The sequence below is a fragment of the Pristis pectinata genome, chromosome 6 (genome assembly GCF_009764475.1).
Source record: "Pristis pectinata isolate sPriPec2 chromosome 6, sPriPec2.1.pri, whole genome shotgun sequence".
In the NCBI taxonomy this organism is placed as follows: Eukaryota; Metazoa; Chordata; class Chondrichthyes; order Rhinopristiformes; family Pristidae; genus Pristis; species Pristis pectinata.
This window is the reverse complement of record NC_067410.1, coordinates 92,815,557-92,840,320: the sequence shown is the minus strand read 5'-3', so window position 1 is coordinate 92,840,320 and position 24,764 is coordinate 92,815,557. Positions and strand designations below refer to the sequence as shown.

Here is a 24,764-nt window from a genome sequence, read left to right as displayed (position 1 = left end):
TCCCACATTCCAAAGACGTACGGGTTAGGAAGTTGTGGGCATGCTATGTTGGCGCCGGAAGCGTGGTGACACTTGCGGGCTGCCCCCAGAACACTCTATGCAAAAGATGCATTTCACTGTGTGTTTCGATGTACTAATAAAGAAATCATATCTTAAAAACTATGATGCCTCCACAGCACAGATTTATTTCAGGTGACAACAACAGTATCAGCTTTCATCTGGGCTTTCTGAAACATGTCTAGAATATGGACTGTACCTCCACCAGGGTGGCTCATATTCCCATTCCCCATGTTCCTACACTTCAGTGGCCAAATCCCAATGCTGCACCACCCAGGCTATCCTGCATAGAATGTGTGGTACTCTAAGATGGTACTGTTAGTGCAGAATCAAATGATGCTGCTTCTTCATTACAGCCTTACCTACTCTCAACTCTTTGTTCTCTGGATGTTTACATTTACTTTACCTAAAAAGGGAAGAGAAGAACAGGATGAGCAGAGACAGGCTAACATTTCAGGTCGAAGATCCTTGTTCAAAACGTTCTGACCAAAGGTCTTTGACTTGAAACGTTAACTCTGTTTCTCTTTCCACAGATGCTGCCTGACCAACTGAGTGTTTTTATTTCAGATTTCCAGTGTCAGCAGTTTTATTTTTTTCCCTAGCAACTACGGTTAATTAACAACTAACAGCAGCTGCCCTGTGTAAGGCACAGAGTTTGAAGTTGAAGTTTCAGAGTAAAGGGAATGAGTGTAAAAGAGCCAAGAGTCTGTGAGGTAAGTTTTTCAGAGAGTGGTGGTTATCTGGAATGAACTGCCAGAGGTGATGGTAGAGGCAGGTACAATTACAATGGTTAGAAGAGGTTTGGATAGAATCTTAAATAGGAAAGGTGGAGATAGATACTGTAAGAGCCTAGTAAGGGTAAATGGAATTAGGATAGAAAGGCATCAAGGTTGATATGGATGAGGAGGGCCAAAAAGGCCCATTTCTCTGCTGCATGATTCTATGAATCCACAGGATGTCTCAGGCATGGTTCAATCCAATGATCTCCACAATGTCCTCCTCAGCTAACCTGTGGAGGTTTGTTTCTCTCTTCTCATCTAGTACCTTTTATTAACGTTGAGCTGCCCCTAAAAGCAAGAAGAGGGAGTTTTGTGATATCTTAGTGAGGTGTTTCAGACATGTGAAAGTCAAGATACTGTAGAATAGTGTTGCTGGTGAGTGCAAAGGTTGTAAATGAGAAGAAAATGGTTGTCAATAGAGTAGCTGGTACATAAGTGGCTTCAGGCCCAGCTGAAGGTGAAGTGTGCTGCAGAGATAGGATTCCTCATGCACGGCTCAGCTGCTAGCACCCTTGCCTGAGTCAATGGTTTTGTGGAAACAAGTTCTACTCAAGATGTAAGCACAAAAATCAAGGTTTACTTTTTTATGCAATATTGAGGGAATGGATTTGCTGATTTTGGTTGTGATGCTAAAGGTCCTATTCACTATCTCCTGTGGACATATACAATCCCAAGGCACCATATGAAGAAGAGCAGAGAAGTTTGCACTGACTAATATTTATCATTCATGCACATTGCTAAAACCAGATTATCTACTCATTATCACACAGCAGTTTGTGGGAACTTGCTATGCCCATTTGACTACCATGTTTCCTCTCCTACAATATTCTTTGCTTGCCGGTAGAGGAAACCCTCACCCTTTTAGGAGAGCAAAATATCTTTAAGTAATATCAGGAGTCCCTGCCCTCATTAAGTCAGCCATCAACTAATTGTAGTACTAGCAATGGACCTATCTATTAGGAGTCCTTGTCCAATTTTTCTTTCTTGTTGTACCCATACAATTAAGTGCACAGTGGCTGCACTTGGTTGATTCATATGGTACAGATGTCACAGAGTAATAATTGAATATTCATGATCATCACTCATACCCCAATTTTTGTAATTTGCAGCGTGAATTTTTCAGTGCAGTAGACAATATTCGCAGTCCCGCTTCACCCACTCTATTGTTGCTCACATTCAGCTCTCGCAATGTTTGGTTTGTCATGAGCACAGAGACCAATTCCTCCCAGCTTCCAGTTGAGAGATTATTATTGCTCAAGCTAAAGAAATTAAAAGCAGTTAGCATGTTTGAATTTGAAATTAAACTATTTATTTAATATTTGGCAAATCATATCACATTGATAATAATTTTAAAGTGAAACATGGCTTTTAAGTTGGATAAAAACCAGATTCTCCTTTGGATCTTGTAGCTGATTGCAAAAGGCACTAGACATTGACTATGTCAGATTAATAGACATAATTGTGGCACAAAGAAAGCCTATACATACTCATTTTGTAAAAATTCTAACCATGATTAAAATTTAAAGGAATGAGATTCCCATGAATAAAAAATAATTTTAAGAGCTAGTTAGGGTTATTGTAATGTTTGAATGTGATTAATAGTACTATTAAAAAGACATGTATACTGGAATGGATAAGACCCAGTTTTATCTGGTGTGTTTATGGGCATATTGTTCTATGTTATATGTTCCATATGTCAAGCCCCTACCCTAATGTGTGTGTTTCAGTGTCACGTCTCCCAACAAGATAACAGGATAGCAAAGCTTCTAAAAGTGTAGGACAATTTGAGCTTCATTATTTCACCTTTAAGTGCTTTTGTGCCAATGGCAAAGGCTGCTACCTGATTTACTCCATACTAAAAGAGAGTGACAAATCTTCCTGTTGCTTTTAACGACATAATCTTGGCCAATTATCTTTCACACAGTGTACTTTCATTTTCACTCATAAAGAATATTATAGTTTGCTGGGCAAGAACTACACTTTTATTACTTGGAATTGTTGGCACAACTTTGATGTCTCAGCCATGCGATTAGAGCATGCCATATACAGATAAAACATAGATTAGAGTCAGTTTTGGGAAGTTTCTGCCCTTTGTGTAGTAAACTGTTGGCAAGTAATTGTTGTAAATCACATTGGGGAGATGGTGAATGATAGAGCTATGCTGCATACATTTAAAGTGGAACTAGGCAGAACAGAAGATGTAGGTGGGGAATGGAGGAGACTAGAAAGACTAGTGAAGTGGTCGCTGTCACAATCACAGAGATGCCACTAGTAATATTGACTAATGTCAGCAACGTTCTGGGACTCAGGGGGCCTAATCAGAGAGCTTAAAAAAAGGGCATGGCCAGAAAAGTGGTCTAGTAGGTGCAAGATGCTGGCTGGGCTCAGATCTTTAAGTCAAGAATAAAGGGATTTAATTAAGTTGTAAATGGATCAACAGAAGCAGATTGGTCTAGCCAATGTCCAAGGAAATTGTAAAGAGGAACTTCTGCTGGAGGCTTGAACTTCCTTTGAAGGAAGTTACCTACAAAATTCAGTACCACCACCACCATTTTAATTTGAAATCATATATTCAGAGTGTTTCACTTACTTCAGTTTCTGTATTCTGCATTGAGGCTGCTTCAGAGTTGTAGACAACAAACATATCCCTTTATCTCCCAGATGGTTATCACACAGGTTCAGGTTTCTCAGCATGCTATTATTGCTCAGAATGAAGGCTAGGGCCTCACAACATTTATGTGTGAGATCATTTCTTTCCAACCTGTGCAAAAGAGAAAAGATAAACATTCATAAAATTGTGCATCCTGAACAATTAATTCCAAATTCTGTAGCCCAGTAATGCATTTTGATGTAGCATTAAGTAGGCTATTGAAACTTGGGGGAAAATTCTTTTGCTTGCAACTTCCAATGCACCTGTTTTTTGTCACAAATATAAATGGCTGTACAAGACATTGGTAAGGCCACATTCGGAGCACTATATACAGTTCTGATCAACTTGCTACAGGAAGGATATAATTAAACTGCAAATTGTGTAAAAAAGATTTATGAGGATATTACCGAGACTGGAGAGTTTGAGTTATGAAGAGAGGCTGGGACTTTTTCCCCTGGAGCATAGGAGGCTGAGGGGTGACCTTATAGAGGCATATGAAATCATGAGGGGCATAGATAAGGTGAATGGTCACAGTCTTTTGTCCAGGGTAGGGGAGTCTAAAACTAAAGTGAGCAGGGAAAGATTTAAAAGGGACCTAAGCAGGAACTTTTTCACACAGAGAATGGTGCATATATGGAGTGAGCTGCTCGAAGAAGAGGTAGAGGCTGGTGCAATTATGACATTTAAAAGACTTTTGGACTGGTATGTGGACAGGATATTGGTATGTGAGTAATACTGGTTAGGCTCTAGTTACTTGATGACTGAACATAAGAAAACAATCCATTGATATCTTCCTTTGTTACAGATCCCAGAAAGTTTAGAAACAGTTTGGACATTACAATAATTTCAATATAATAAAGATCTGACCATATAATGTCTTTAGTCTACAGGCCTGAAAATATAAACATTTTCAAATAATCTGCATTTTTTAATTCATAACTCAAGTATTTTGAGTTCAATGCCCAGAAAGCATATCAAATATATTTCAGCTCAGAGTACAAGATTGATTCAATGTACCACTACAAGGGACAAATTGGATGAAGCATTAAGGTTATCACTACTTACTCTAAATTTTGCAATTTACCATCTCGACATCTGGTCACTTGAGATAATATTTTGACTCCAGAATCTCCCAAATTTGATCCATTCATCCTAAATGGAAACAAATTACAAATAAATTTGCAATCAAACTGCAACATTTATTTGAGATAAAAGTCCCGAGTACTGTTGGTTCCTTTGTTAAAAACAATTTTTATGCACTCATTATATTATTTATTATTTTCTCATAGTCTCAAGAATATCATTTTGACTTTCCCTTGAAAATGTGTGGTGAGGATCTACAGGGTAGAATCCACACCTAATTATTAGGTGATATAAAATTCAGAATTGCATTGTTTCTCATCAACTGTAGTAAACATCAGACATGTGGCACAAATTTGATGCAATTGTTACCTGTTATGCACTCAAATCATATTTTACACATAAATGAAACTTAAAGTAATACATATTAAATGCAAATGTTGACCTTAAGTATCAACACAGAAATAATGACTACATGTGTTTAGTAAAAACAGAAAATGCTGAAAACAATGAGCTAACCAGGCAGCATCCATGGAGAGAGAAACAGGGTTAATGTATCAGCTCACTGACACTTTATCAGAACTCTATATATGTTTTTCTTTGTACAAAGTACATCTAGTAAAAATATAAGTAACCACTAAATTATTGGCAGAAAAGTTAAAGCGAGAGCAGGGATGGAGATACCAAGAAATAATGAATGGTCAGCTTTTGATAGCAGCATAGGAGTAAACAAAATAATCAAATATTAAAGAACTGCAGTATGCAAATTACTGCCAATCAGAACAGGCAGAGCAAAGCTTTGAAATGACCTGAATATGTGCTTGTCATATGATGTTATTATGAATTGCATCATTTTTACCAAGATTAAAATATCACATTTTTAATAGAGTAAAATACTTAATGAAAATTATTTCATTGTATGTGGTAGAAAGATAAATTTCAATTGAGTTCTCTGCTGTTTATTTTCTAACATTTGCTTTTGTGGTCATTAAGTGGGGAATATCACCAGTTGATCATGGAGAAGTGGAATATGTTTCCATTTGACACACATTGTCAGCTCCAAGAAAGAAAGGCTTAGAGTTATGTTGTGACATTCATGAATTCAAGGCATCCTAAAATGGTTTAAAAGCATTTTTGAATTTTGGCTATTATTTTAGTATAGGGAATGCAACAGTCAATTAATGCACAGCAAGGTTTTCATAAAAAGCAATGGGCAACATTTTGAAGAACTTATTTTAATAATTTTAACTAAGGGATTCACATTAGCCGGGGAACTGAGAACTCCTAAGCTCTTCTTTGAATAGTGTAAAAGGACATTTTGCATCCATCTGAAAGGACAACTATGTCCTTGGTTTAACATCTCATTCAAAAGTTGGCACCTTAGACAGTACTGCACACCCTCAGTACCACAGTAAATGTTCCATAGACTGGATATGGTATAGAGCATTATAAAACTCCACCTACACTGTTCTAATAATGTACACTCATCCTGCGCAAATCAATTACCCATCCTACTAACCTCTTTGGTGAGGGTTTTACCTTGGATCAAATTATGTGAATTTATTCGCTGTGGAATAATAGCCACTATCGGTTGTGTTCAGGATGTTCAAACTAAATTAGTCTAGAGAGAGGTAAGATTTCTATTTTACACATTTGTCTTTTTGGAGTTTAGTCCTTCCAATTCACTTTACTTCAATTTTAATGTGTTACTAATTTGATTCCGGACTATTCTGGGGGATGATTCATGGCTAGAAGTCACTGAGTACAGTTCATGGTTATAATAAATGATTCACATAGAATCAGCACGGAAGGATGCCATTTGGTCCATTGAGCCCATAAAGCTCTATGAAAGAGAAATCCAGCCAATCCCACTCTGCAAACCTTTCCCCAAAGTCCTGCATTTATTTGCAGGAGATAATTTCAATGAAATATGAAAAAACTACAGGATGAAAACTAATTGCTACAGTACAATTAATGCTGGGTGTTTGACCAAGTCTCAAAATAAATCCATTATACTTGCATAAGATCAAATGAATCAAAGGCTGAAATTGAATAATCTCCCCCCTCCCCCTCCCCCACCACACACATACACACACACCTTTTACAATACTCTGTAATGGCTTATTGAATTTTATTGATAAAAGTTTTTTTTTAAGGGAAGCAAGTATTCTTACTTTAAACTTGTGAATGAAAACAAAACTGGGGCCAGTCTCCGAAGCCCAATGGAAGATATTTTGTGTTCAGAAAGATTGAATGTCTCACTATTTTCATTTGACATTTGCAGAGCAAAGGCCATTGCTGAGTAATCCATAGGTGACAGAGTCCGATAAGTGGCAGCCTCAGTAGCTAGGATCTTGCTGGACTGCACCACAAATGAATGATCACCTAATTCAATTAAACAATGTATAAGAGTGAGGCATTTTTCTGGAGCAATATCTTCCTGTAATTTTTCCTTCAAGAATTGAATAATCTTTGTTATATCATCATGATGAATACCACAACTCGTCATCAGTCCTTTCAAGCTTTGCTGATTTGTTTTTGTCCCAAGTCCACAAAGGAATCTGAGAAATAAGCCGAAGTGACCACTGGAACTTTTGAGGTTTTCTTTACAGGCTTGTTTAAGGATGTGGAAATAGCTGGGTTTTTCACATCGCTGTTGTGACTTTGGTTTGGTTGATGCCATTAAAGGATTTGATTTGGTGTTGTTAAATGAAAGAAGAACATACAAAGCAGCCATGTATTCCTGTAGTGCTCCATGAACAAAGCAGAAGATTTTCTTTGAGTTGTTTGCATTTTCCTTTGCAAACTCTTTGCATATTCCACTCTCGGCCAGGGAGACATCAGCATTGTACATTCTTAAATTATGCTCACTGAATATAAATGTTTCACTTCTCAGCAAATCAAAAGCCAGTTTCCCCAGACTGATGATGTCTCTTTGTCTTGACTTCATCAATTCAGCAAAAGTTTGCTTTGCACCTCTTAAGTATGCCTGTCGTTGTTGTTGATGGGAAAGGATATGTACTAAGAATTTGTTGAAGACAGGTGTGATTGCTACGGGCATGTAATCACTGAGTTCATGACATTGAAATGATTTAAGTGCATCCTCCAAAAAGGTTGACAAAACAGAACAGAAAATGGGCAAGTAACATAGACAGGATAAGCTCCTTTCTTTCTTCATAACTGAAATCATTTTCTCTGCCAGGTGCCTATTTTCGTACTTCTTGTGAAAATACTCCATCTTCTCATGTTCACTGAAACCTTGTAGTTCAGTCAGTCTGTCAATATAACAGAGAGGTATCTGCCCCATGCCTGCTGGCCGGGTGGTGATCCAAACTGAAGAGGAAGGGTGAATGTTGCCTCTGATGAGGTTCGAGAGCAAGGATTCGAGTGACCTTGATTCACATTCATCATAGCAAGCTAACTGGTTTTCAAAATTTAGAGTTTGTCTACTTTCATCTAGTCCATCAAATATATATAAGCATTTGATTGACGTGCTCAAAAAAATCTCTTTGCAATCCTGCATATGTGGATAGCAAATCTGGATAAGTTGCATCAGGCTTAGTGTCTTCTGTGGCAGCATATTGAGTTTACTGAATGCGAACATGAATATGAAATCAAATTCTGAGAGTATAGAACCAGCAGCCCAGTCATGAATTAATTTTTCAACACATGCTGTTTTGCCAATTCCAGCTATTCCTGTTGTAATGGTGGTTCTGTGAGGTTTATGCCCTTCAGTTGCTGGTTTTAAAATCTCTGCATAGCTGAGGAGGTGGACTGGCCTGATGTTCTGATCTGTGCACTGGCGCTCCGAGACTTCATCCTGCCAAGGATGTACATCTATAAACCTATTGGATGCAGACTCTCCTCTTATGCACACACACATTTCCTTCAAAGCCTTGATGTGAGTTTTTTTGAGATCCAGAAGAACATCTCCTAAAATGAAAGTAAGGATCAGAAGGAAATAATTCCGGGTGAATATCCTCTTGGATTATATGTGTCTCTAAGTGATTGTGTTTTGAAATTTCAGCAGTCCATTTATCTCTTAGCAAATTAAAACAAAATCCTACAGCAATCAGTCAATTGAAGCTTACTTCCAGCTATCCTCTAAGCAATTACCTTACAGCTGAGAGAATTCACACAAAATGCTGAAGGAACTCAGCAGGTCAGGCAGCGTCTATGGAGAAAAATAAACAGTCGACGTTTTGGGTCGAGACCCTTCATCAGGACTGGAAAGGAAGAGGACAGAAGCCAGAATAAAAAGGTCGATGGAGGAGGAGAAGTACATGCAGGCAGGTGATAGGTGCGTTCATGTTATAGGTGAGTCCAGGTGAGAGGAGGAAGGTAGGAGGGTGGGGGTGGGGGAGGGAGGAGATGTAAGAAGCTGAGAGGTGATAGGTAGAAGAGGCAAAGGGCTGAAGAAGAAGGAATTTCGTAGGAAAGGGCAGTGGACCATGGAATAAAGGGAAGGAGGTGGGGAATAGAAGGGCAGGTCATGAGAGTGGGGGAAGGAAAAAGAGAAGGGGATGAGGGAAGACAAAGGAGGAAAAAGGGGCAGGGAGGGGTTACCTAGAGTTAGAAATTGATGTTGAGGCCATCAGATTGGAGACTACCAAGGCAAAATATGAGGTGTTGTTCCTCCAACCTACATCTGGCTCAACATGGCAGTAGAGGGGACTGTGGATAAAGATGTCAGTAAGGAAGTGTGATGTGGAATTGAAGTGGGTGGCCACCATGAGGTCCTGGCTGTTGCGGCGGACAGAGCGAAGGTGCTCAACAAAGCGGTCACCCAATCTGCCTCAGGTCTCACCGATGCAGAGGAGGCCACACCAGGAGCACCAGATGCAATAAATGACACCCTCGGATTCACAGGTGAAGTACTGCCTCACTTGGAAGGATGGTCTAGGGCCCTGAGTGGTGCTGAGGGAGGAGGTGTAGGGACAGGCATAGCGCTCAGTGCAGTTGAAGGTATAAGTGCCGGGAAGGTCATTTGCAGGGAAGGAAGATTGGACAAGGGAGTCATGGAGAGAGCGATCCCTACAGAAAGGGGAGAGGGGGGGAATGGGAAGATGTGCCTAGTAGTGGGATCCCGTTGGAGGTGGCGCAAGTTGCAGAGAATGATGTGTTGGATGCGGAGGCTCATGGGGTGGTAGGTGAGGACAAGGGAAACCCTGTCCCTGTTATGTCGGGGTGGGGGGGATGGGGTGAGGGTAGACATGTGAGAAATGGAGGAGATGTGGGTGACAGCGGCATTGATGGTGGTGGAAGGGAAGGGAATTCTATTTTGCAAGAAGCATAAACATCATGTGGCACTGTAAAAATGTTTTTGCTGATTCTGATTCAAAATTTAAAACAGACTGAAAAATCAGCTGCAATGACTGGTGGTTCCTGTGAGAATTCATTTGCATTTCAAAATGAATACCTACTTTTTAAAGCAGTTCAAAATAAACAGACAATGTAGCACTATAAAGAGAACAGTAAATTTAACGAAGGGCATGATTATAAGCTATGATTTGCTATAGATTCCTTGACTGAGATGTGAAACTTTAGATGTGCTATCTTTTAGCTTCCTGTATCTGAGAGATTCAAGCATAGATCAATGACATTGTCATCAATATACTTTTCTCTCTTCCTCAATAACTATTCTCTGGAATATAATATCCAATCGTTACATGCTATTCTTACCTCCATCTCTCCCATTGCTCACATTGTCATTCAAATCCAAGTTGCCACCTGGAAGGTCATTCATTGAATCTTCAGGACGAATTTCTAAAGCACGTTGATCTTCTTCAATAGATGCCATGAAATGCTGAACTTCATGAACTTAACAATTAAAATAAACATCACATGTTTAAAGAAACTTTCCAAGTAATCATGTCATTCAATTAAGGCCAAAGTAAAATACTGCAGATGCTAGATATCTAAAATGAAAACAAAGTTTGCTGGAAGTACTCAGCAGGCAAGGCAACATTGGGAGAGAGAGAGAAGCTGGGTGGATGTTTTGTGATGATGAACTTTCAAAGACCATTCACCTAAATATTAAATCTGTTTCTCTCTCCTCACGTATTGCATGTCCCGCAAAGTGATTTCATTTTCTGTTTTTAGTTCAATTAATAAAATGGTATTATTTTTGAGTGATGTAGGCTATCCTGTGCCTCATGGTCTTGTGTTCGTGACGTGCGAAGGACAGTTTTACCTCACAGAAACCTTCCCTAATTTCTGTCCTAATATATTTTCCTAATTACAGTTATGAACATCATGATGGCCACATTGTTATATCCTCCCAGGCATGACTTTTGATCTGTGGTGGGGCTGTGTGGTGTCAAACATTGTCAAGTTCTTCCCACTCTACCCACATGGATATCTATGTTTGTAGTAGCCACTGGATATTAAATGAGTCAAATACTTAACTGAACATGGGAGGCACACGAGTGCTCCTCCTGATTTCCCATTTAAACTATAGGTTGTGACTGGGCACCACTCACTCCCATCTTTATCATGACTTCACTTCCGTCCACAGGTGGAATTGAGGACTGTCACACAACAGAGTGTGGTATAGCACTTCCACAACCTATGACCTGATTCTACGGAGATCACTCCTAACACCATATTCCCAGCAAGCCTCAGGCCGGCACCTTAAGGTGGCATTCTGCTGTTGCACAATTATTTCATGCCATTTTCCAGTGCTACATGAAATTCTTCCCTGAATAATTCATTCAAAGGGGAAAACTTTCAGAAGCCAAATCCAAATCTATGTTTTAATGAAACCCCTTCAGAACATTGCAGACAATAATGAAGGTGGAAATGAGCTCATTGTATACTTGTTGTATATTCTCGCTTTGCTGTTTAAGCTTAAGTTTTTTTTAAATGTAATGGAACCTTTTACACTTACCTTCCTCCATAATGTTGGGAAATCAGTTCTGCAGACCAAAACCAATTATTCACCTTAAAAATCTTTTACACTGTGATTATCCTTGTAGTTTAGAAGATAGGAAATTCATGTGCTCATTTTCCAAATATCTTCTGCTGGTGGGTTAGCTGTGCCATCTCCTTTTCAATATACCTGCAATATTCAAGTATGTATTGTTAACATAGAGTCATAGAGTAATACAGCATGAAAACAGGCCCTTCGGCCCAACTGGTCCATGCTAATCACAGCATCCTCCCTGCTAGTCCCAGTTGCCCATGTTCAGTCCATAACCCTCCAAGCCCATCCCCTCCATGTACCTATCCAAATGCCTCTTAAATGTTGCAACTGTACCCACCTTGACCACTTCTTCTGGCAGCTCATTCCAGGTACTCACTACCCTCTGTGTAAAGAAGTTATCTCTCAGGTCTCTTTTAACTCTCTCCCCTCTTATTTTGTATCTGTGCCCTCTAGTTTAGACTCCCCAACCCTGGAGAAAAGATTATGACCGTCCACCTTATCCATACCCCTCATGATTTTATAAACTTCTATGAGGACACCCCTCATTCTTCTACGCTCCAAGGAACAAAGATCCAGCATGGCCAACCTCTCTCTCTTATAACCCAGGCCTTCTAGTCCAGGCGGCATCCTCATAAATCTCTTTTGCACCCTCTCCAGCTTGACAATGTCTTTCCCATAACAGGATGACCAAAACTGTGCACAATACTCCAAGTGTACAGATGAAGTTCCCATACTCAGCAGTTTATACCCAAATTGTCTTCAAAATCATGTCAAATGTTGAAAGTTAACAGAAACATAAAACTGGCAGGATTAGGTTGGCCATCAAAATGTCTGATTTTCCGACCTGACAGCATGAACATCAAATTTTCAAGCTTCTGGTAACTGTTCCCCTCTGTCCTTTTCTTCCCCCTTTTTTTCTTCTCTCTCTCCTCCTGATCCAACTAGCCCCATCAACCTATCTCTTTCCCCTCCTCCCCCTTCTCCATCTGCCCATCACCCACACACCCTTTCCAATGGTTCCCACACCACCTCCCTCCCTTTACTCCAGGCTCCACTGTCCTCTCCTATCAGATTCCATCTTCAGCCCTCTGTCACTTCCACCTATCAACTCCTAGCCTCCGACATCATTCCCACTCTACTTCCTCCCTCATCTGCCTATCAACCCCTCACGTGGATCCACCTATCACCTGCCAGCTCTTGCTCCACCCCTTCCCTCCACCTTTTTATACGAGCCATCTCCCCACTTTCTTTCAATTCGGATGAAGGGTCTCAACCTGAAACGTCGACTGTCCATTTCCCTCCATTGATGCTGCCTGACCTGTCGAGTTCTACCAGCACCTTTGTGTGTCACTCCAGATTCCCAGCATCTACAGTCTCTCTTGTTTCCAATTTTCCTTTCCCTTTACTTCAGTCCGAATATTCTTTCAGGCTATCTTAATTCAGCCATCCATAAAGACCCTAAAGTTCCTGTTATTGTCCTCATCCATTTTTTTATTTGTAATTGCTTTAGTCAAGCTCCACATACAACTAATCAACAAGTCCATTCACTCATTGATTACTATTTATGCCAACTTCTTTGGGACATACGAAGGTAAGATACATTGCCTGTCCCTTAATTTGTTAGCTCTAGGAAATGAACCAGGAGCTGGACTGACAATCATGTATTTAGAAAGTACAGAGATTGAAAATCACAGTGACATTTTTCAATGTTAATTGTAACTTGGCTGACATGTTCGAAATTTGTCACCCAGTAGCCATTGATTAACGATGTTGTTCATCTGAGATCACATCTCCAATGGGATCATTTCCACTGAAAAATAGAGAAATTTAATCATGAAATCTTGAGATAAGGTGTAAAAGAAAAAGATTAAAGAATGGGTAATAAATGGACGTGTTAAAGAATATCATGGAGTGTGAGGAGAGACATTTGAAGAAATTGCTTTACTTCAGGACTTGCTGGAGTTCTGATTACTCTGTTCATGTGGTGACTGAGCAGACATATGCACTTCCAGGAAATGATAGATGAACATTTGAAGCAGACAAAACTACATGCATGAATCCCGCAGCTTCCAAAGCAGCTGCAGAATATTGATTAACCCAGTCTCAGGCACTACTATGAGGAAACCGCCTTCATGCTATTGATGCAGGGCCCCAGGTATCTTGAAAACCCAGGTACTCAGCCTGAAACTCCATAAATACAGCTTCCACCACTCATAGGTGGGAGAGAGCAGGCAGAGATGAAGGAGTTGGTATATCAGGGCCAGGAAGGAATGGGGGAGAGAGATTAGGAGTCAGAACCAGAGTTGATGGGAGGATGGGCATTCGATGTGGTGGAGGAGGGGTCAGAGGAAGACAGATTAGTCAGAAGGAGAGTTTTGGTACAAGTGAGAGGAGTTGTAGAAGAACTGGAGTCAGGTCCAGGGGATAGGTCAGAGTTCTCAGGAGGGAGGGGGAAGAAAAAACAGTTGGCTAGTCCGGAGATATCTCTGACCAGGATATGGAGGAATAGTTACAAGGATCAGGGTCCAGGTGGGGTGAGTTGGATGACAGAATTCCCTGGGATTAGGGTCGTTACTGGAGAAAAACCAATTGCTGAGTCCTTTAATACAAATTCTGGAGCAAACCTCCAGCACAACATTTAGATAAATTACTCACCTTCTCTGTTGAAGGGGTTCTGTAGGGATGAGTCCGGGTCTCCGGTCTGTGATGACAAAGACAGCTCAGGACAAACCACTGTGGCAACAGGGGACCTAAAACAGGTGCAGGAACCTTACTTGCAAAAAGCAAAACTGGCAGCACATCAGGTTTCAGACTTCCAGCCATAATTGCCCTTACCCTGCCCTTTATTAATGGGCATTAGTAAGTTGTCAGAAGTTGTACAGTCAATTCCAATCTATTTTGTGGAATATAAAAGTGTTTACAATCAACTACTACACCATTTTTTATGTTACGTTTCAAATACAGTTAAGACAGCATGTCTCTAATCTATTGAATAAGCCATCCTCATCAGAAGAAAAGCAGCTCAAATATTTTGTCTTTGAAATGTAAATTTCCTGCATTATCCCTCCAAGCAGTGAGATGTATCCATCCCAGATGTAGCACTCAGTGAATAGACAGAAACTCCCATGAAAATTTAAGAGGCAGTAAGTTGTGAAATTGCTCTCTGCATGTTTTTATTTTGATTGTCTTCCTTTATTAGCTAACCTAACCATGTAAATGTGTTCTGTCACGTACATAAAGCCAGCATAAGTATTTGTTTCTATGCACCCAACACAGAGTTAGAACTGGGACAGCTTCCCAGATGCTTTAAACACCAAGTAAGGGCTGCAATTATTTCCTGGCATAACTGGTATTTTTGATGTAATCCTGCCAGGGGGTTTTGCCAATTTCTTACCTGTAATGATCGAAGGCCAATAGAAACCCACTGAAATTCTATTTCATTAACCATGCGCCCGCTAATTTACACACAGTTTCACTTCTGAATCAAGATTTCACCTCGCCACCAAATACTAGCTGCACTTGCATTAATAAGCATGTTTCATGCACTCTCTTAACTTCCCCTTTGAAGTAATTTCAGCACACATCATAACAAAATACAAAATATTACCTTATTCAATGTAGCAAAACAAATACCTCAAATCGATGGAGGAAGGCTAGCTGTGGTTAAATGTAGGTCTCTATGCTTTTAATACTTTTGAGATATATAGGGCTCAACTCTGTTTTAATGTACAGTGTGTGTTCTTTATAATTGTTCTTGTTGTAAAGATTATTTATTAACATGCGTGGGCTCAGTGTATCAGTGTCATATTGAAAGGCATTTCCTGTTGAACAATAAAACTTCATAAGTTACTTCAAGAAAGGGTGTTTCCTATATATTTTACATTTTTGGAAGTAAATTTAGTTTATCAAGGTGATGTAATGGAAGCTGACTTTGTCCATAACTTCTTAAAACTAATACTCCTGTCTTTTCAACTTTAAATAATTTATTCTAGATTCACAAAGTTGTACAGCACAGAAACAGGCCCTTTGGCCCACCACATCCATACCACCTTTTTTGACCATGTACACTCATCACATTTACCCACATATTCCATGTTTAGCCACAACCATTTATCCACAGCCTCCTCTCCTTCCACGTTAAGGCCAGACTCAGGTTGGTGGAGTAACACCTCATATTCTGCCCTGGTAGACTCCAACCTGACAGCATCAACATCAATTTCTCTAACTTCCGCTAACCACTCGCCTCTGTTTTCCGCCTTCCCTCCTTCCCCCCTTTTGTTTTCCCTCATTCCTGTGCCCCCCTCACTCCTTCTCCTTCCCTTTCCCCGCCCTCATGACCTGCCCATTCCCTCCCTCATATTCCCCACCTTTTTCTCTGTATTCCATGGTCTACTGCCCTCTCCTACTGGATTCCTTCTTCTTCAGCCCTTTGCCTTTTTCACCTATCACCTCTCACCTTCTTACATCACTGCCTTTCATCCCCCTCCCCCACCCACCAACATTCCCCCTCTCACTCAGACTCACCTATCACCTGCCAGCCTGTGCTCCTCCCCCTCCCCCTCCCTTCTTATTCTGGCTTCTGCCCTCTTCCTTTCCAGTCCTGATGAAGGGTCTCGGCCCAAAATGTCGACTGTTTATTTCCCTCCGTAGATGTTGCCTTCGGCCCACAAAGCTGTGCCGAACATGTCCCCACCCTAGAAACTACCAGGCTTACCCATAGCCCTCTATTTTACTCAGCCCCATGTACCTATCTAAAAGTCTCTTGAAAGGCCCTATTGTGTCCGCCTCCACCACCATTTCCAGCAGCCCATTCCACACACTCACCACTCTCTGAGTAAAAAACTTACCCCTGACATCTCCTCTATATCTACTCCCCAGCACCTTAAACCTATGTCCTCTTCTGGCCACCAATTCAGCCCTGGGGAAAAGCCTCTGACTATCTACCCTATCAATACCTCTCATCATCTTATACACTTCTATCAGGTCCCCCCTCATCCTCCGTCTCTCCAAGGAGAAAAGGCCGAGTTCCCTCAACCTGCTTTCATAAGGCATGCTCCGCCTTCCAGGCAGCATCCTTGTAAATCTCCTCTGCACCCTCTCTATGGCTTCCACATCTTTCCTGTAGTGAGGCGACCAGAAATGAGCACAATACTCCAAGTGGGGTCTGACCAGGGACCTATATAGCTGCAACAATACCTCACGGCTCCTAAATTCAATTCCACGATTGATGAAGGACAATACACCATATGCCTTCTTAATCACACAGAGTCAACCTGCACAGCCACTTTGAGCATCCTATGGACTCAGACCCCAAGATCCCTCTGATCTTCCACACTGCCAAGAGTCCTACCATTAATACTATATTTTGCCAACATATTTGACCTACCAAAATGAACCACTTCACACTTATCTGGGTTGAACTGCATCTGCCACTTCTCAGCCCAACTCTGCATCATATCTATGTCCCTCTGTAACCTCTGATAGCCCTCCAAACTATCCACAACACCCCCAACCTTCATGTCATCCGCAAACTTACTAACCCACCCCTCCACTTCCTCATCCAGGTCATTTATAAAAATCACAAAGAGTAAGGCTCCCCGTACAGATCCCTGAGGTACACCACTGGTCACCGACCTCCACTCAGAATACAACCCTTCAACAACCACTCTTTGCCTTCTGTGGGCCAGCCAGTCCTGGATCCACACTGCAATGTCCCCTTGGATCCCATGTCTCCTCACCTTCTCCATAAGCCTCGCATGGGGTACCTTATCAAACGCCTTGCTGAAGTCCATATATACTACATATACTGCTCTCCCTTCATCGATGTGCTTAGTCACATCGTCAAAAAATTCAATCAGGCTCGTAAGACAGGACCTGCCCTTGACAAAGCCATGCTGACTATTCCTAATCATATTATACTTCTCCAGATGTTCATAAATCCTGCCTCTCAGGATCTTCTCCATCAGTTTACCATCCACTGAGGTAAGATTCACCGGTCTATAATTCCCTGGGCTATCCCTACTCCCCTTCTTGAATAAGGGAACAACATCCGCAACCCTCCAATCTTCTGGAACCTCTCCCGTCTCCATCGACAACGCAAAGATCATCGTCAGAGGCTCCGCAATCTCCTCCCTCGCCTCCCACAGCAACCTGGGGTACATCTCATCCGGTCCCGGCGACTTATCTAACTTGATGCTTTCCAAAAGTTTCAGCACCACCTCTTTTCTAATATGTACATGCTCAAGCTTTTCAGGCCACTGCAAGTCCCCACTACAATCACCCAATATAAAAATTACTTATGTGTTAGCAGTGGCCTGTAACCAAAGTACATGTGAATGCCTGGAAGTTCATCTGCAGTCAGAGGCAATATACTTGACGTATAATAGCATCAGTGGATTGTTGGAAGATGGTGTGGCCTTACTGCTACACATTTAGTTACCATATCCTCAATTACACCATGGTTGACTTTCACATTCAGTCTCCAATGGAATAAAATATAGGGTGGAACAGTGTAGGTTGACAGCAAATAGTTTAGTGATGCTTGGTTAATGAATTAGAGTTAGTGCGTGAAGCTTTGAAAGGTGAAACGCAATTGATGAGTCAGCGAAGCATGAGGAATTATTGCCTGTAAGGAAATTACCCTTTTCTAATTTAGAAGGAGTGACCTCCATTTTCTGAACTTATTTCATTAAGCTCAACAGCCAGGGTGAATTGATTGGCATCCCATCTACCACCCTAAACATACATTTGCTCCACCACTTTTATGACTGGAATATGTACCATCTACAAAATGCACTGCAGTTATTCACATGGGTTACTCCAAAAGCACCTCCAAACACATAACTACTACAAGCAAGAAGGCAAGGGCAGCAGGCGGAGGGAAACGCTATCACCTGCATATTCCCCTCCAAGTCAGACAACATCCTACCATTCCTTTATCATTGGTGGGGTGAAAACCCAGTAACATTATAGGAGTACCTACACCAAAAGGAACTGCAGTGGTTCAAGCAGGCAGCTCACCAGCACCTTTTCAAGGGAAGTTAGGGTTGGGCAGTAAATGTTGACCTTGCCAGTATTATCTACATATGAATAAAAGGTGTGTAGCTGCAGAGCTTCATCAAAAGTTGTGAAATTATACATTGGACCTCATTTAAATAAGCATTGATGTAATTGAGTGTGACACATGATGTAATGGAGTGTGACAGTTCATTTCTCATGAGTTGCTGGAAGATAACAATTCAAACTAACAAGAAGATTACTTCATTCAATAAAGGAAAAAAACATGCTACATCAAGACCACATTGTCTTGCTGAGGCTTTCTCCAAAGAGTGTGATGGATGCTGTAGCAAATTCTGCACAAAAAATGTCGCAACAACATGCAGACTAGTTGGGCTCGTGATACAATTTTAAAGTGATGCCAAATTTTACAAATATCACAAATGTTACAACAGTTGCTTGAAACAGGAAGTTTAACAACAATTTAAAATAAATATGCATCATCCTTCCTTTCAAATCCCTCCCTAATCTCATCTCCCCCTCTATATCTGTGACCTCCTGCAGCCTTGTAATTCCAAATCCAGCATTAATGCATCTCCAATTTAGTTTCCCAATTTGGCTTCAACTGCTTAAACCTTAGGTAGTGTAATTCCATTATTTTCCTTTTCCGTATTTTTACCATTCCATCTTATCCAATAAGATGATACTTAAAGCCTATTTATTAGATCAAGTTTTTAGTCATCTGTCCAGAATTTTTTCTGTGGTTTTCCCCAGAATTTGTCTGTTAACAATCCTCTGAAGAATCTTAGGACAATTTAGAACATTGATTTGCTTCAAAATATAAGCTGTTGCTGCCTTTGAAGCTCCTTTTGGCCAATAAATTCACCAGATTACAGTACATAAGAATATCAAAAATTTGCAGATGCTGGAAATCTGAATTAAAAAAAACAGCAATTGATGGAAAGATTAAGCCAGTCAGGCAGAATCTGTGGAACGAGAAATAGAACCAATCTTTCAGGTTACAGAAGAGCTTCTGGTGAAGGGTCTTTGATCTGAAACGTTAACCCTGTTTCTCTTTCCACAGGCACTGCCTGACCTGCTAAGTATTTCCAGCATTTTCCATTTTTATTCCAATATATAAGAATCCAATCAATGTAGCCGCAAAACACGGCCCTCTGTTGAATGGCTGTTCCTGTACTGGTCATGGTTCTGTCTTCCTGACACTCCCCCTATTTGTGAAGTTGATGGATGCCACCATGGAAAAAGATTTGGAGAGTCTATATTCACTGGAACCGGAGAGGCTACAGACCTGATGCAGGGTCTCAACCCAAAATGTCAACAATGCTTTCCCTCACCCCCGCTACCCCACTCCACAGATCCTGCTCCACCAATTGAGTTCCTCCAGCAGTTTGTTTCTCACTCCAGATTCCAGCATCTGCAGTCTCAGGCTATATTCACCCCCATTCGAAGGATGTGAAGTGCAAAACTACTCTGATTCTCTAGTTGTTCGGTGAAAGTCATTTCTTCATTTGGTTAAGATCACAGGTTGTGTGATATCAAAAGTAAGTGGGATGATTTCTGGAGGCAGCCTAGTTTGAGGAGAGTACTCCACAAGTTATTATGGTTGGTGCTGCTTGGAGCTGACTTTGAGCGAAGATCATGTCCATTCTGCCTCCAAATGTATGGATTGCACTCTATGATTCAGGGACCTGCTCTTCAGCCAGAAGAAGTAGGGGATTCAGGAGCATCCCGGCAATGACTTTCCCAGTGGGAAACTGCAGGGAGACCCCAGTGCAGTTACTGCAGTTAAATTTGCCTCCTTTCTTGAAGATCATAACAATCATAGTGTCTCTGATTCCCCTGCAATATCCTCCTCGGATTTGTAACTGAAGTTCCACATCAGCAAGTTTTGGAACTTCAACATGGATACCGTCTGCTCTCAAGGTCTTGAGCTTTTTCAGCTGCCATATGGTCCTTTCGTTTTCTTATCGGTCAGGAGTGACGACAAATCTGGATCAAATGGACTGCTGTGAGGTAGAGTCAAGGGAGCTCTCACAAGGACAGAGTCACAGTTCAGAAAATCTTCAAAGTATTCCTTCTAGCTGCTTTGCTTAGATCACCTTTGTTCTTGGTTCTCAGTGGAGTGGTGGCCAGAGTGTTTGGGCCTTTCCAGCACTGAAGGACCCACACATATCAGAGGATGCATCCCTTTAACAAGCTGGCTACATGGTACATCACTTTAGATGTTGCCCATGCAGAGCAGCCTACTGATCTTTGAACATCATTGAAGGTTCGTTGAATTGATTGAGTGATGGTGAAAGATCAAATGTGCTGACATTCAGGATGTCAATAGTGCACTCCCGCTGCACCAGTTGCATTGACTCCACCAATGCACCTTTGCCAATGATCATCAGTAGACTAACAGCAGATGAGTGAAAATCAAAAGAAACCTACAAATGTAAATATAAAATAAAACCAGAAACTGCTGGAAACACTCAGTAGATCAGGCAACATTTGCAGGAAGAGAAACAAAGTTAATATTTCAGGTTGAGGACCTTCATCAGAAATGGGCAAGAGAAAGCAAGTTTGTTCTGAGTTGCAGAGAGGACAGGGGAGGAATACTTAGAACAGAAGTGATATCTCTGATAGGGTGAGGCCAAGGTTTGCTGAAGCAATCCCAATGATTATGGAGCTGTCTGGTTATAGATTAATGAGAGCAGTTAGAGAAAACAAAGGGACATGTACAACTGTGAAATGCAAGTCAGGGCTGTATTGCTGAAACCTGAAAGTGGAGAAGAATGCTGGAAATGCCCAGCACATCAGGTAGTGTCTGCAGAGAGAGACAAATAATATATGGATAATTTTACAGCAGAACTGACCAGTTCTGATACAAACACAGGTGAGTTACCTGAAACTGCTGAACTCAGTATTATATCCCAAAGGCTGCAATGTGCCTGGATAGGAGATAAGGTGCTGTTCATCTCATTGGGCTCACACTGGACCCCATTTGACAAGTGCAGGAGACCACAGATAGGTTGGGTGGGAATGGGATGGACAATTAAAACAACAGGAAAACTAGAACCTCAGTTTCATAGCAGATGATGAGTGATGCCTTGAAAGCCCCATCCACATAATCCACCAATCCTTGCATGAGTGCCACTGGTCACTCAGAGGACTGGCATGTTACTTGAACCCAAATTCTACAGAGCAGCACTTGGATGGCCTTCCTGCAACCAAGAGGAAAATATTCTACCACTCTCCTATCTTGTGCTTTGGAGATTGTGTAAAGGCTTTGGATAATCAGAAAGTAATTCATTTAATGCAGAATACCCAGCAGCTGGCCTGCATTTATGTCATTGGTCCATTTGTGTTACTAACCAATAGATATGTAACAGGATGTCAACAGTGAAGGAAATGCTGAAACTTGTACCACCAACTGGCAAGGGGATATATCTGTGGGCAATGGTGATGGTCACTGCCTGCTAGTTCTGTGGTGCTACTTTCCTATTCAACCCTAGATATTTTCCAGGTGCTGCTATTTGTTTATCACCTGAGGATTTGCAAATGAAGCTGAATATAGTATAATCATCAGCCAATGTCAGTTTCTGCCCATTTGATTGAGGTAAGTTCACTGATGGAGAAACAGAAGGAAACTAATGCACTGAGGAATCCCTGCTACAATATCTTGTGTCTAAGATCATTTGCTTCCAACAACCATCTTTCAGCCATCAACAATGCTCTTGTGTTTGAGGAGTTTTCTTCCTGATTCCTGATTCACATTTTCCAAATCTCCTTTAATATCACTTTGACCACACCACACCCTTTGAATTCTGCACTTCATTTCTGTGCCTGTTACAAGCTGTAATGAAGTTTAGAGCTAAGTGAATCAGACAGAATCTGAGCAACATTGAGCAGGTTATTGATGACTGTGCTATGCTTTCACTGTTGATAATCCCTTCCATCACATTATTGGTGAGTGGCCAGAGGTTATTGGGGTTGGTTAGATTTCCCCTGTCCTCTGTGGTCAGGCAATTTTCCACATTGGCAATTAAATTCTGCTGTTGTTGCTGTGAGGAACATCCTTCACAGACGCAGAAATGTACAAAACAAATTGCAATAGAATTCACTTTAGAACTGCAATTCTCAGTGTAATTTCAGTGAAAAAACAGGTAAGTTATCAAATTTTCCAAGCAAATAATTTTGAAGCTAAAACATTAAAATGGTGAAGTACCAGCTGTTAAAAATTTGGAACCCTCTCACAAATGGCAATAAATGAAAGGTAAATTGTTCTTTTTAATTAAGAGACTTTTAGAATTTTTATTAAGAATACAAGAAATATAGTTTAGTCATGATCCAACTGAGAGGCAATGAGATTTAAGAGGCTGAATGGCCTACCTCTGTTTCCCAACAGGAAAGGTGGTGGTATATGCACCTGTCTACATCAATGGTGCTGAGGTCGAGAGGGTTGACAGCTTTAAGTTCCTGGGAGTGAACATCACCAACAGCCTGTCCTGGTCAAATCACGTAGATGCCACGGCCAGGAAAGCTCACCAGCACATCCACTTCCTCAGGAGGCCAAAGAAATTTGGTTTGTCCCCTTTGACTCTCACCAACTTTTACCGATGCACCATAGAAAGCATCCTATCTGGATGCATCATGGCTTGGTACGGCAACTGCTCTGCCCAGGACCGCAAGAAGCTGCAGAGAGTTGTGGACACAGCCCAGCACATCACAGACACCAGCCTCCCCGCCTTGGACTCTGTGTCTTTACCTCTCGTTGTCTTGGTGTAGCAGCCAGCATAATCAAAGACCCCACCCACCCGGGACATTCTCTCTTCTCTCCTCTTCCATTGGAAAGAAGATACAGGAGCCTGAGGGCACGTACCACCAGACTTAAGGACAGCTTCTATCCCACCATGATAAGACTATTGAACGTTTCCCTTATACAATGAGATGGACTATGACCTCACGATCTACCTTGTTGTGACCTTGCACCTTATTGCACTGCACTTTCTCTGTAGCTGTGACACTTTACTCTGTACTGTTATTGTTTTTACCTGTATTACATCAATGCACTCTGTACTAACTCAATGTAACTGCACTGTGTAATGAATTGACCTGTACAATTGGTTTGTAAGACAAGCTTTTCACTGTACCTCGGTACAAGTGACAATAATAAACCAATACCAATACCAAGTTCCTATATTAAAAAATAGGTGTTGGCAGCAGCCAATGCCAATCAGCACTTAAGAAAGCAAATTCAGTTAAGAAATTCCTGAGAGTCAAAACTTCATTCCTTACTCAACTAATTTAACATGCTTCTTGATTCTATGATGTTTTATTGTCTTTTAACAATATTTCCATTATTTACTATAGTGTTTGATTGCAAATTTCCATGTATATGACTTTACTGTAATAGCAGTTTTTGCACATGATCCACTTTCAGTTACTTCAATTTAATCCTTATCATCAAAACACTTTACAATGACTGGATTGTTTATTATTAATAGAAACTGAAATTATAAGATAAGATAAGATTTCTTTATTAGTCACATCAAAACACAAAGTGAAGGGCATCTTTTGCATAGAGTGTTCTGGGGGCAGCCCGCAACTGTCGCCACACTTTCGGCGCCAACATAGTATGCCCACAACTTCCTAACCCGTACATCTTTGAAATGTGGGAGGAAACCAGAACACCCAGAGTAAACCCACGCAGACACGGGGAGAACGTACAAACTCCTTACAGACAGCGGCCAGCATTGAACCTGGGTCACTGGCACTGTAAAGCGTTATACTAACCGCTACACTAAATAAATTGCTTTATTTAAACTGGATGCGAATATGTGTGTAAAAGGTTTCATCGCTGATAACTGGGAGAGCTGTGCCAGTGAACACAAAGAATGTTTTGGCACAGACATACCAGCCATTGATGATTTCATTCAATATTGCTTGCTATGTGAAATCAATTATACTTGCTAAAGCACACCAAAACATTATATCAAAATAAAATTAAGGCATAAATTGCAAGAGAGGCAGCCATGAAAGCAAGCAACTGAACAGAAAATGCTGCTGCAAACTTCAGGCCTGTGCCAGCAATGGAACCCACAACCTCCACTGGGAAAGGGACTACATTCAAACATCAGCATTGGTTTTGAGTCAAAAGATCTGACTCAGCATTAATAAATTGTTAAAACATTTCAAATCCTTTTGTGTTAGCCATGGCTGAAATGTAGTATTAATACTATAAATTTGTTTTCCAAAATAAGTAGAAACTTTA

At 41.0% G+C, this 24,764-nt stretch overlaps 1 protein-coding gene across 1 annotated transcript in view; it reads right to left on the bottom strand.

Annotated features, from left to right (window-relative positions):
* Positions 1-20,455, bottom strand: part of LOC127571881 (NACHT, LRR and PYD domains-containing protein 12-like) — a 34,891-nt gene extending 14,436 nt beyond the window's left edge. Inside the window, exons 1-7 of the mRNA XM_052018627.1 lie at positions 20,418-20,455; positions 14,147-14,241; positions 10,249-10,386; positions 6,741-8,499; positions 4,552-4,638; positions 3,427-3,597; positions 1,925-2,095 (exon numbers count right to left, since the gene is read on the bottom strand). Of these exons, the coding sequence (XP_051874587.1) occupies positions 1,925-2,095; positions 3,427-3,597; positions 4,552-4,638; positions 6,741-8,499; positions 10,249-10,386; positions 14,147-14,241; positions 20,418-20,455 (2,459 nt within the window). The remainder of the gene's footprint in view (positions 1-1,924; positions 2,096-3,426; positions 3,598-4,551; positions 4,639-6,740; positions 8,500-10,248; positions 10,387-14,146; positions 14,242-20,417) is intronic.
* Between the last annotated feature and the right edge of the window lie 4,309 nt (positions 20,456-24,764).